This window comes from Calypte anna, unplaced genomic scaffold (genome assembly GCF_003957555.1).
Source record: "Calypte anna isolate BGI_N300 unplaced genomic scaffold, bCalAnn1_v1.p scaffold_8_arrow_ctg1, whole genome shotgun sequence".
Lineage (NCBI taxonomy): Eukaryota > Metazoa > Chordata > Aves > Apodiformes > Trochilidae > Calypte > Calypte anna.
The window spans coordinates 1-13,858 of NW_022045537.1; the positions used below are offsets into that span (position 1 = coordinate 1).

The window sequence follows — 13,858 nt, forward strand, 5'->3', positions numbered from 1 at the left end:
AGAGTATTTGGAAACTGCACAAATGCTAATGGTCGTCTGAGCGTGGAACTTGCACTCTAAAAAAAAATGAAAAACAAAAAAGAAAGGGGAAAAAAAAAAACAAACCCAAGCAAAACAAGACAAGCCTCTTCCCATTTCTACCTGTACTGGTGGAAGATACTGTTTCACTTATCACTTGCCACTGAAGAAGTTTGTGTCAATATTTCTTAATTCATTTCTGCAAGATAAGCTTAAGCAATTTCCAGTGAAAGAAACCTCTGTCACCAGCCTGAAGCTGTCCACTCATAAAGCATCACCAGCCTAAGTAGCTCAGCACGCAGTCACAGCTTTAATTAAAAAGGTGTAACCTCACACGTTGGCAACACCACGGGTCCTTCCCTTCATGTGCAAGGCCTAAAGACCCAAAAATCCACATCCAGGAGAAGGCAGGGCTGCTGCCTGCCCTGCAAAGCACACAGGGTTATCTTCTAGGGGCTGCTTTTGTGGCCTCACTCTGTAAAACCCAAGGCTGAGCTGCAACACCAGCACCAGCCTGGCCAGCAGCCCACTCGGGGGTTCTGGTGAGTTTGTATCCCTGCTCAACTTCCATCCTGCTCACACAAGAGCTGGACCAGATCCTAAGCCAGCTGAATGACCAGAAATGTTTCACTTCCTACTAAAGATCATTGACACTGCGTGTCCTGACACGGGGAGGCTGACAGCAGGCAGAAATCCTGCAGGTGGGTGAAGCCAGGGTGAACTTGGGCTTTGCTTTCTGCAGTTGCTGGAGGTGTTTGTTTTCCCACTACCAACCTTTGGCTTCTCTCCCTGGAGCTCCTGGCTGTGTCTCTTGGAGGAGGGGTTCTCACTGCTGTTCCTGGGGTGCTGGCATGGGGAAATTCTGCTGCCTTCCTCATGCAGTCTGTCTCTGGGAGCTTAAAGGCTTTGAGGCAAAAGCCTCGAAGTTGGGAGATGAAGGAGGCTGCTCTGCTCCCAGGGTTTTGTTTTCCTGACACCTGAAAACACAGGGGAAATTATGGTATACACCACACATCCCAGAAATAAATAAATGAATGAATAAATAAATAAATAAATAAATGAAAAAGCCAAACAGCAAAACAAACCCATAAACGGATGGAAAGCAAAGAAACTCCTTAAGGGCTGAGCAATGGCAGAATGTGTTAAGAAAACAGAGAGAGCTCAGAGGAGAATGGAAACATTGACTTACTAAAAGCACTTCAAGGCACTCATCAAAATGTTTTTTACCTTCTACTGCCTTTTTTTTTTATAATTTATTCTTTTTTTTTGTAACAGACCCTGTGTGACCACTTGCTGCAGATGCTGTGACCTGGTGAAACCTTCAAGACCCACGTGCTGAGGTGTAGTGGAGAAATCACTGATGTCTGCTCCCCACACTCTATTGATCACTGAGGTGCCTTTATTTATACAATAAAAGAAATGCACAGAGCTGAGGAGCACTCTTGCAAAGAAACACTCACAGGCAACCTCAACTGCACTACATAGACATATCCATTAATATAACATCTATAGGGTGGCCTAAGCCTTCCCTAAATAAGAAATGACAGAGTATGGGTAGAATTATGCATTATATGTCCAAGAGATTGTTACTATTAGCTTATTTCTTCTGAGATGGTTTAATGGGTTGGTTTGAGCAAGAAGAAAAAAAATCACATAAAAAGGGAAACCAAACAGGTAGATAACAAGAAATGACATGAGGAAAGGGCATTGTGTGAAACTGTGTATAAATATATATCTGTATCTATATGTATGCATACATAAGGGTGTGTGTATATGTATATGTTTATCAGTGTGTGTATCACAAAGATATCTTGGTCTAGGGCAGTGCAGATCAAAGAGCAACTACTAGGGGAGGAAAAGAACTAAACTGTTGGACTTTTACTGAAACAGTAAATTATAATCTGACTGTGGCAGCCAGGAGACCAGGGCATGGCAGATATGGACACGGTTTTGAACATAAAGGCAAGATTTTAATTCGTGGCACAAAAAAACATGCTTTTGGAGATAACAGTAAAGACATAATAAATAGCATGCTTTTATGCCCTGAAACTGAAGAAGTTTTTTTTGAATGTCAAATGACTGAGGTGAAGTGCAAGCAGGCACAAGACAGGGAAAATGAAAGTAGAGCTGGTTTTGAGCTGCCTATAACATATTTTCCATGTATGTAAGAAATCTGAATGGCCACTGGCAGCCAGCAGAACTATCAGCCTGTAATTGTGGTCAGTGTTAAACCAATCACTCCTTCATGTCAGCTCCCTCCTGCAGGACACGTGGGAACCTTGGGATGCTGCTGCCTTGCCTCTTTCTAGGAAATCATGGGGTGAGAAAAGGAGGATTTCATCAAGTAGATGAAATGTGAATGATCGTGCACCTGCACTAATCTCCTGGAGTTAGGAAGGCTGCAGGTTGCTGTTCTGGTTAGTGGACTAACCTGATGAGATGATAAGGAGGACAAGTTTTCTAGAGAAGCACTCAGTGTTCTGTGATTCACACTAAAAAAGCTGCTTCAGCAGCTGATTGCCCAGTGTATTCCTTTTTATCTAAAACAGCAATATGAATAATTTTTAAAAAGCAGAAATCAGTGATAGCAAGGCTGCAGGTCAAGCTACCAAAACCCCCATGAGCTACCAGCACCTCTGATTACAAACTGCTGTGTAGGAATCGTTCAGGGCAGTGTGTATGACTGTGAATTCTTCCAGTGCTGGGATAATTTTTTCAAGTTCCCTTGGCTCCTCCATTTCAGGCCCTGGGGATGCCTACACAGGCTCTGGAGTCCTCCAGGGCAGAATCCATCATCAAAATGACACCTCCTAAACTCCTGCAGACTTTGTCCAGAGGGACACAGATGGGCTGGAGGAGTCAGCTTGGGCAAACTGCATCAAGTTCAACAATGCCAAATGCACCTGGGTCAGGGCAATTCTAAAGACAAATCCCATCTGGGTGTGGAATGTCTGTAGAGACCCCTGAGGAGCAGGAGCTGGGGGTGTTGGGTGAGGAGAAGCTGAGCAGGAGCCATCAAACCCCCCCCTGTCCTGTGCTGCATCCCCAGAGTGTGAGCAGCAGGGCCAGGGAGGGGATTGTCCCCTCTGCTCTGCTCTGGGGAGACCCCCCTGGGGTAAAGCTGTGTCCAGCTCTGGGGTCCCCATCAGCAGAAGGACCCGGAGCTGTTGGAGCCAGTGCAGAGGAGGTGATGGAGGTGCTGGGAGGGCTGGAGCAGCTCTGCTCTGGAGCCAGGCTGAGAGAGTTGGGGGTGTTGAGGCTGGAGAAGAGAAGGAGAAGGGAGAAGGAAAAGGGAGAAGGGAGAAGGAGAAGGGGGAAGGGAGAAGGGGAAGGGAGAAGAGGGAAGGGAGAAGGGAGAAGGGAGAAGGGAGAAGGGAGAAGGGAGAAGGGAGAAGGGAGAAGGGAGAAGGAGAAGGAGAAGGAGAAGGAGAAGGAGAAGGAGAAGGAGAAGGAGAAGGGAGAAGGGAGAAGGGAGAAGGGAGAAGGGAGAAGGAGGAGAAGGGAGAAGGGAGAAGGGAGAAGGGAGAAGGAGAAGGGGAAGGGGAAGGGAGAAGGGGGAAGGGAGAAGGGAGAAGGGAGAAGGAGAAGGAGAAGGAGAAGGAGAAGGAGAAGGAGAAGGAGAAGGAGAAGGAGAAGGAGAAGGAGAAAGAAGGAGAAGGAGAAGGAGAAAGAAGGAGAAGGAGGAGAAGGAGAAGGAGAAGGAGAAGGAGAAGGAGAAGGAGAAGGAGAAGGAGAAGAGAAGGAGAAGGAGAAGGAGAAGGAGAAGGAGAAGGAGAAGGAGAAGGGAGAAGGAAAAGGGAAAAGGAGAAGGGGAAGGGAGAAGGGAGAAGGGGAAGGGAGAAGGAGAAGGGAGATGGAGAAGAAGGGAGAAGGTCTCATGTCACAATCAAATGACTGTAAGAGATGAACAGTGGCTTGATAACAAGACAGGGTAATGAGTGGTTACTGCATTAGCCTTTCACCTTTTAGAGATTTGAATTTACAGAATCCCAGGATGTTTAGGTTGGAAGAGACCTCCAAGCTCATCCAGCCCAACCTTTGACCAACACCATCACCAACCACCAAACCCTGTCCTTAGGGACTGGCTCCAAATGCCTTTTAAATGCCTCCAGGGATGGGGACTCCACCACTCTCCTGGGCCATTCCAATGCCTGACAACCCTCTCACTGACAAAATATTTCCTAACACCCATCCAAAGCTCCCCTGGCACAGCTCCCATCCATTCCCTCTGCTCCTATCCCATCCCTCAGGAGCAGAGGCTTTTTCCCTCCTCCCTCCACCCTCCCTTGAGGCAGTTGCAGAAAGCCATCAGGTCTCCTCTCACCTCCTCTGCTCCAGACCCCTCAGCCCCTCACAGGATTTCTGCTCCCTCATGCTCTTTACTGCCCTTCTCCGCACACTCCCGTGTGTGTGGGGATGGGTCTCACAGCACCCTGCTCTGCTGGGAGGTGTCCCTGCCCGTGCGAGGAGAGGTTTCGGGGTGCAATCCCCCCACATCCCCTCACCCCCATCCCTCCCCTCACCGACCCCGCACTGCCTCCCTCAGACTCCCCTGAAGCCACGCCCCCTCTAACCACGCCCCCTCTAACCACGCCCCCTCTAACCACGCCCCCTCAGACCCGCTCCCCTTCAGACCCGCTCCCCCTCTAGCCCTGCTCCCTTCAAGCCCCGCCCCCCGCCCTCAAGCCCCGCCCCCGTCCCCCCTCGGGCCAATGGGCGCGGGGCGGCGTCGCGCGGGGCGGTCGGCGGGATGGCGGCGGGAGGCGGCGGCGGCGGCGGCGGTGGCGGAGGCGGAGGGGGCGCGTAAGATGGCGGAGCTGCAGGAGGGTCGGCGGTACGGCCTGTCCTGCGGGGGACGGCCGCCCAACATCACCGCCATGCACGTCAAGCTGACCGAGACCGCCCTGCGGGCCATGGAGAGCTACCAGGAATACAAAGTGAGCGGCGGGGAGCGGCGGGCTTGGGCTGGGCGTCTCTTAGGTCCCCTTTACGCAGGGTGCGCGGGGCGCCGGGACCCCCTCAACACCCCATTCCTAGATCCTTCACCCCTCCGCTACCTTCCCCCTGGTCCCGGTCCGCAACTGACCCCCGGTTCTCTTTCCCGGGTGTAAGTTGAAGGTTGTTGCGCTTGCTTTCCCCTGCGCGGTGACACTCCGCAAACTTTCCGCGGGGTTTCGGCGAAGCCCTCGGCGGAAAGTCGCCAGTTTACCCTGTTCCGCGTGTTTTTTTTTGCGGTGGGGTGCGGTGTGCGGGGGGTCAGCCCCGTCGGCGGGTGGTGTCGGGGATCCCCCGCGGGGGTTGCGGGAGGCGGGGAACCGGCGCTGCCTCCCCAAAAGTGACTCAGGTATTTGATATCCGCAGCCGCGGTGCCGGCAGCCTTGACAGCTCATTTGGAGTCGTTAATTAATTCAGGACGAACGAGTTCTGCCCTCTCCTAGAACAGGGTTGTGTTCTTTTTGATGGGTTTTGTTCCGGTTCGTTCCGTTTCTCCCCGCAGCCGGTGGGATGCAGGGAGGGATGGGGAAGGCATCCCCTGGGGTGATAATGCCCTTCCAGGAGACTAAACTCCTTTATTTAAGTTTTTTTTCTTTTTTTTTTTTGAGGTGATGGGGGGTGTTTCGTGCTTGAAATTTCATAACGGGGAGCGGGGACCCCCCGGGGTTGCGTGGAGGGGGGTGATGGATGCTGTGGGGTTGCAGTGTTGGGATGCATGGCAAGTTGGAAATCGTGCTGACAGTTTTTATTAGTAATAAAACTGCTGTCTTCACTGCAGGTAAACACGTCTTGGCAGAGGCTTAATTATTTCTGATTTGTGAAACAACTCGGGTAAATGATTTACCTGTGTTGTGTTTTGTTTTTCTGAGCTAGGATCAATTCCTAAAGTTAATGTGATTTTACATGAAAAATAGTTAATACATGCCTAATGACTGACCTCAATATTGCAAACTGAGCAAAGAGCAATTTGTAATCATTCTGATCAGAAAAATAATTGAATTCTTTTCCCTGGTTTACTTTTTCTTCATCTCCCTAACTGTAAATGAGACTTGGACTCTTCCTGCAGGTCCTTCCACAGTCTGGTGCTGCCCGAGTTTGGGTGTGGAAGAATAATGGAATATAAAAGTTTCAAGCTCTGCTGTTCTAGTCTCTGGGGTTTCTGGGTTTGAAAAGGCTCAGCTTTTATACTTTTCAGCCTAATCAAACACCTCCAACTTTAACTCGGGTAGATGAGAACTCCATGGGCACTGATAAAGAAGTGGTCTTCTGACCTGTCCTTGGAGATGCTTTTTGTTTTCTTTTATTAATCTTTGGCAGAATATCAGCATCTGGGGGGGGAGGGAGGGAGAGAGAAGAAACTCCCTCCTGTTCTGTGGCCTCTGTTTTAAGTAACTCCAGCTGTGATCTGCTAGCATCTGTCCCGTGCTGCAGGTGGGCAGGGGTGATGTTCTGTAGCTCATGATTCCTTCCTTCCCTCTGCCTTAATGCACAGCTCCTCTGCTGACCCATTCCGGTTCTGGCTGTGCAGCTGAAAAATTTGCACTTAAAATTGTTTAAAAGGCTTAAAACTGTTAGTTGGGAAGACCTGGGTAAGGCAGTAAAGGGGATGGAAGGAAGGTAACCTGCAGTTCTGCTGCTGCCTCTCTCCTATGCTGGGGATCTTACCTGTTACGTGGCAGCAGTTACATGGCAGAAAGCATGCAGAGGTGAGAAATCAAGGATAACTCCCTGCTTACCCCATCACCTCTAGCACCTAGGCAGCAGGTAATCAGACTCTGTATCCTTAATTGCTTGATATTCACCTTTAAATAGCCTGCATAAAGAAGGAAGCTCTTGCTCCTTGTTGACTCTGCTAAGGATTTTCCTGGCTGGCATGACAATTAAGACTCAAAAGACTCTTGAACTCTTAAGGTAAAAAGATCTAATTCCATCTCCACCTTCAGAAATACAGAGCAGAGGCTGTTTCCCTTCAGTTAACTTCTGCATCTCGGTACTGTTAAGGGAAATCCTGATTGCACACAGTTTCCATGATGCTGGGAAAAGTGCCCTCCATCATCATGGTCTGGGGTCTGCTGGATTTAGATGGTGGAGGACATTCTTCTTGCCTAGATTTCCTTTGACAACATCAAGAGCATGCTTTAAGGTCCTTGAGCACCATTCATGGGAGTATTAATTTAAAGCATGGCTAATTGTTTTGTTGGGGTTTTTTTTTTATAATTTCTGTTTAGGAGGGAGTACTACTCAGGCTTTAGTTGCTTCAGTGCCCTGTGTTGTTCTCAGAGGTCAGAGTTGCAGGAGAGAGCAGCAAAAAGTGACAAGATGACTTCCCCTGGTGCAGCATCTGCATCCCATGGGTGGGCAGGGTGTCCCATGTCCTGATCCAAAAGCAAGGCTAAGCAGAGACATTCCTGCTGGTGGGATGCTGCTCCACGGATTCAGCTGCTCTGGGATCTGGCTGCTGCTGGACATGGCTTTGCTGACCCTGGTACATCACCTCCCTTTCCCTTCTGGAATTGCCCCCCTGGGACTTTTTTTGAACCCACTTACTTGGCTGAGGTGTTCTTGTGTTTCTTTTACAGTGGGATAGTGCTGGGTGGAGAAGCATAGGAGCTCAGGTGGAGGGAGGGCACTGGGGATAAGTGGTGGGAGCAGAACCTCCCTTTTTCAGTGGCACCTCACTGATAAGATTAGCTCAAGTTATAGCATGCAGCTCCACCCTCTGTGCAGAAAACAGCCCAGCAGAAAAAGAAAAAACACTTTTTTGATAGCTGAACCCATAACACTGCCATTCTATGTGGTCCTTGGAAGCCATATAAAGAGAACAGGGTAAGCAGAAGGGGAGTAATTTTACCTGGACCATGTAGACCTTCCCATCTGGCTTGGCTGCAGTATATAATTCCACTCTCTCTGGTGGTGGCCTGACCTAATCTGCTGACCACCCTGCAGCAGGTCAGGGGATATTGTATGGAAAAGTGTCTGCAGGGCTGCCTCCAACTGATCTGGTCTTTTTGCAGAATTAATGTCCATCTACAGCCACTTTTCAGCTGTGCTTCTCCAGGTAAAAGCAGCTGGAGGGGTGTATTTTATTTTGCATGCTGTTAAAGGTCCTGGCCTGCAAAGTCTGAGCTTTTCAAACCAAAGGGTAGCTGTGACTCTCAGGAATCTGTTTTGTATTTACAGTTTTACTCTTCAAACAGCCATTGGGGTGTTCCAGCTGAAGAGCTGCTGAGTCAGTAAGCTTCTGAAATGCAATCTTTGCCTGATGTTCCCCTCCTCTAAGCAACTAAAATGGAGCTGTAGGGTTCTGCAACATTTCATTTACCAGGGTCAGATTTTTCCATGGCTTCTGTCTGCCTCAGTTGGCCAGGATTTGGGCTGAGAGTTGGCAAACTCATTTGTTTTTAAGGTTTGTCCTTTTAGGGGAGCTCTGGTGATGTCTTGATGGAAGGAGGATGTGCTTCTGCTCACAGATGGGGCAAAAATCTGTAAGTTTTCTTTTTTTCTTTTTTTCTTTTTTTTCTTTTTTCTTTTTTTTTCTTTTTTTTTTTGCTTATGAGCTCTAAAGTGGACACCTTGCTAGGCTTTAAGCTTGCAAGGCACTACAGCTCTGCTGGATTTAGATTAAGTTGCACATGGGTGGGCACCTGTGGTGGGGAGATGCTCCGTGAGGTGAGCTGTTGGGGTGTTAATGTGAGTCTTGGCTGGAGGAGGGACTAAAGGTGATGACACAAAAAAGAGAAATGCAGGCTGGAGTTCACTGGGAGTGATGGAGAAGACTGGAAGTAAGAACTGGAGTTTTGGGTGGGCTGTGTTGGGTTGGGTATCACCCCAACCTGTCTCCAAGGGAAGGGAGTGGGGTGAGGTGAGAAAGCAGGGAGGAAAATCGTGGTTGGAAGTGGTGCAGGGAAGAGGCTGAAAATGATCCAAGGGCAGGAGGATGCAGGAGAGCCTGGTTCAGAGTGTGGTTCCTGCAGGGCACTTCCAGAGCCTGAGCAGAGCTGGGAGAGGCCAAGTCTTTCCCTCCTGCCTTTGGCAGAGAAATGAAAATCTGCCACTAGCCTGTTTGCCACCAATGTCAAGGCTGCAGGAGAGTGATTTTCAGCCTGTGACAAAGAAGGGATGTGCCTGTGTGACATCTTCCAGTCCAGGTACATGGAGGGAGAGCTGATGTTAAGCTGTGAGTGTATTTCAGTTTGGTTTCTTGAAAAATAAAGATTGCATGTATCCTTTATGTATGAAGTAGCTGATAATGCAGAGTTAAGCGATACAAGGAAGACAAGTATTCATTATAAATAAATTTTCCACAATGGCTGTTGATTGCAAGCTCTTTTTAAGCTCTTTCCCCATGGCACCAAGGCTTGGGTGATGTCACTCTGCTTGTTTTTCTGTTGTTGCTGACTTCTGGGTCTGATGTCAAACAGAACTGTTGGGGGGAGAAGGGGAGATGATAATCCCTGCAGTTTCTCTGGGGTGTCTGGGTGGCAGCTGTAGTGATGCCAGTGGCATTGATGCCTTCCCTTCCCACAGAATTCCTGGGTTGTCTAACACACAGGAGTGCCCTGGATAAATTAGAGGTCTGGTATGGTGTGAGTAAGATGTGCATCCTGTTTCAGGTGTCAAGAAGGTTGTGGCTGATGAGACATGGGACTGCAACAAAAGCTTAGGGCAGTTAAACCACTGTTAAAGGTGATGAACTGGTGCCATCCTGGATGGTCCAGGATGACTTAGAGGGTCCTTTGTCTGCTCCCTGCATGAGGGATCACTGGAGACACAACTGACTTGTATGTCCAGGGTGAAATTATTTTCAGATGGTTTCAACTGATCTGAGCTTTCACCACTTCTGAAGAGGAAAGTGCTATTCCACTTCTTGCCATTGGAGAGAGTAACCATTTAACTATTTGGGGGGGGAATGTCTTCTTCTAGGTAAGCAAATTGAATGAGGTTATGGAAGAAACCCACAAGTGCTGGAGGGAATCAGTAGGAAAGGAGCCAGACCTTCCTGATCCAGCCACCGTGGGCTGTTGAGCAGCTGATGGCTGTGCTTAGAACACAGCTTTGTTTCCCAGGAAAGCTAAGCAGATCAATGTGCCAGCACCTCCACCACTTCCTCTCTCCCAGATCTGCTGCAGTGTCAGTGCTGTAGCTCCAGGGGATGGGATGAGCTGATGGGATGCTCCAGGGAGGCTCATTTTCCTTCACATCTGCATGCTGCTTCTGACCAGCCATGCCCTGGTGCCTACCAGCAGTCTGGTTTTGGCACCAGGTGACAGGGTGCTCCTTTGGGCATCATTCCTCATGTAGGTGGCCACTGCTGTGTGCTGGTTGTGGGTACAGTCAGAGGTGAGAAGGCAAAGTGCAAAAGTGTAAAGGGTTTTGGGGAAAATCACAGCTTGGGACTTTTCACATCTGACATCCCAAAACTACAAGGTAATGCAGGTTATGGTCATCTCCTTCTTTGGTCTTCTATGGTCATCTCCTTTCACCAGTTCCTGCTGGTGAAATGGTACAAGTGCCTCCTGATGGTGAATAGGAGGATAAATACACTGGTCTTATTTGTGAAGGACAGAAATGCAGAATGCCAGGTTGGAAGGGACCTCAAAGATCATCTGGTCCAACCTCTCTAGGTGGGACTACAGTTTGAATGCAATGGCCCAACACCTTCTCAAGCTGAATCTTAAATATGTCCAGTGCTCTGGAATCCACCACTGCCCTGGGGAGGTTTTTCCAATGTTTGACTGTTCTTCCAGTGAAACATTTTCTTCTGGTGTCCAGTTCTTCTCAGGAATAACTCATACCCCTCACCCTCGTGGTAAAAAGGCAATCTCCACCTTCCTGGTAGCCTTCCATCAAATACTGGACCATGGTGGTAAGGGTCCTCTGTCCCTTCTCTTCTCCAAACCCAGTTCCTTCAGCCTTTCCCTGTCCTCTTGGTGTGATGAGGATCACTGTGTCTCTAGGATTTATGTAGTAAGCAGGTGTTGAAACTTTGTGATAAAGATTTTTCCCTGTTTTTTTTCTTCTTACTTTCTGAGTGCTGCCCAGCTCATGTGAAAACGTTTTGTATTAAAACAAGACCAAAGAAAACAAGACCTAAACAAACAAAAAACCCCAAGCAAGCCAGCAACAAAGGAGTGTCACTCCAAAACTAATCAGGATGGATCCACCAAAGGGGCTGAATTCCTCTTGTCTCTCCATATCCACCTGTGAAGATGTCCCTGCCACTCCACAACGTGGGTTTTCTCAGTGTATTGTGCATGCAGACATCAGAGCTTGTGACCTGAACTTGGGTTCCTTGGGGCAGCATGGTGTGACAGATGTGTCTGCAGCCATTCACTGAGCTTTGGGAGTGCAGGTAGTCTTTCCTTACAAATGTGTTTTTTTCTTCTCTTTGATTGAAGAAAATACAATATAATACATATAATTTTATATAATATTAATCTAGTCTCAATTACACATTACATACTATGGAGTTGTCATAATATATAGCATAAAATAGAATTCCTCAGCACAAGTTGTGCTGGTCCATGGCCATGCTCTGGGTTGGCTTTTTTGGGCTCAGTGGGTGGCTCTAAGGCCTGAGGCAGGGGACAGAAGCTGTGAAAAGAGAAGGGAAGGGGAAGTCTTAGGGTGGCCTTGTTAGAGAGCCTTGCCTTGCTCTGTCCTCCTCCTACATAATGCAGAGCTCTTTAAAAATTACCAAAGCATATGAAATATTTTTACTATACATCACAATCTCTAATGTGCTGATACAAAGGCATCTTCTGTGCACTCTTGACTCAACGTGCCTGAAAGACAGTAGATAATTGGCTTCATGTACAAGGGTGGTGCCTTATAAATATCTGAGTTATTTGCAGTGTGCCATGTGTGTACACACATCTTGGGTCTTGCCAGCAGATGCAGTTCTCTGCTCAGACTTAATATTAAAGTAAAATTCTGGACCTGGAGAAGAAAGCCAGCCAGTTCTTGAGCTTTTGCACCCCAAATTAGAGATTTAAGACCTGACTGTCACAGATCCTCTAGGTATATTTTTTTTCCCTTATCTTGAGCAAAATCTTCATATGCAAATCAAGGGTAATTACCTAAATGAAGTGTGCCTGGAGCTTTTTTGTAGCTTGGTTTTCAGCTGAGCTGAGGGATGATTATTGCTACTCCTTAGTGAAGTGACGCTTTAGCTTGCTTGGGGTTCTCAGTTTTTCTGGGATTGCTTCTTTGGATCTGTAAGGTGGGACTCTGGAGTTTATGTTCCAGGTGTGGGATTGTATGGGTTTCTAGTTTGCACCATTCCAGACATTTTTGGCTGAACTGGCCAAATGTGCAGAGGTGGGGTCTGGCTTAAGTGGTGGCTCTTCAAGGTGGAAGTTAAAACCCTCTCTGATTTCCCAGCTGTCACGCCTGGAGCCTTGTGTTTCACTTAACATATTCAGCAGTGGTCTGGAGAAGGTATTGAGATGTAAAAGCTTGGAGGTGGTGTTCTTTGATTATTCAGGTGATCAGAAAGTGATGCTGAGGAGCTCCAAGAAGACCTTGGATTGGTGGCAAAAAGAGGTGGCATATGAGCTTTTCACCGCAGGTAAAGTAATGTGTAGGGGAAGAGTAATCTGCATGAGATCAAACTTGAAATGGGCATTTCCAGACACAGGGTGAGACGTCTCAGAGTTGGTCTTTCCAGTCCTCAGAAAGCATTCCTCATTGTCCATCAGCAGCCAGAACATCTAGCAGAGCATCTGGGAGAGTGGTCCAGGTGGTGATGGAGAGGGTCCCTTTGGAGCTATGTAAAGCTCCTGGGCACCAGCCAGAGGCAGCTGATGGAACCAGCAGGTAAAAGTAAAGCAGGAGGGGCTGTTCCCCAGCTGGATGGTGGATTTCAGCACCTTCCTGTTGTAGCAGACCAAGGGGCAAGGCAGTGTTGGCATGTTCAGAGAGGAACAAGACTCAATTAGTGGACAGCAAGTATGTAAATGGATGCAGAACAAGGTTAATGAGAGATGTGCCCTATAACTGTAATTTTGGATAAATGGAAGGGGTTGTCCAGGTTGAGGCCTCATCCCTGGGGATGTTCAGGGTGAGGTTTGAGGATACTCTGAGCACCCTGATCTAATGAGGGGGTTGGACTGGATGACCCTGAGAAGTCCCTTCCAATCCACATCATTCCATGATTCTGTGATTGTGTGATTCCATGGTTCTGTGATGCTCTTAATGAGGGTGTGAGGTGGGGAATGAGCACAGGGAAGCAGTGGGACTGTGTTCTCCTGCAGAGAGCTGCTCCTCCAAAACTTCCACACTCTTCCCTGACAGAAAAGAAAGGCAGAAGCAGTGGGTGATCCTGGGGGTGCGGAGGGAAAGGGGGGTTTGAAGAAGTGCTTCCTGCATCCCTGCTGCAGCCCAGGCTCGCTCTGGTGGTTCTTCAGAGCAGTTGGATCATTGGACATGGAAGGGAAAGAAGATTTTGCTGAAGAGCCAAGGTCCTCTGCTCCCTACTGCAGCAACCTGCCACCCCAGACCTGCCAGGGGGTAGGTGAGACTTTCTGCTTGATGCCCTGATGAGCTCAGGGTTTTTTCTTAATGGTTCTTCACACCGAAGCAGGGAAGATGGCTGGTTATGCCAGCAAGGTTTCTCCTGCTCAAAAACCAAATTTTTTTTTTTTTTTTTCTGTGCTGGATAAGCAGATGGGGACATTTCTGGTGTCCAGCCCAGGTCACTTCTAAAACTGTTCTGTCTTTAGGTTTGTGGCAGCAGGGTATTTCAGGATTTCAGGCTGTACCTCATGTTGGTTGCTGCTTAGCTTGAGAGAGTGTATGAGCCTCTGATTGTGGAAAAACAAGCATGGTCATTTGTGGAGATCCC

General features: G+C 48.3%; 1 protein-coding gene across 2 annotated transcripts in view; it reads left to right on the forward strand.

Annotated features, from left to right (window-relative positions):
• The first annotated feature begins 4,790 nt into the window (after positions 1–4,790).
• The window catches only part of ELL2 (elongation factor for RNA polymerase II 2), a 39,045-nt gene continuing 29,977 nt past the window's right edge, over positions 4,791–13,858 (forward strand). The window contains exon 1 of one of the 2 annotated variants that reach the window (XM_030468916.1): positions 4,791–4,955. In XM_030468916.1, the coding sequence (XP_030324776.1) occupies positions 4,827–4,955 (129 nt within the window). In that variant the 5' untranslated portion in view covers positions 4,791–4,826. The remainder of the gene's footprint in view (positions 4,956–13,858) is intronic. The other variant, XM_030468917.1, reaches the window with a different exon arrangement.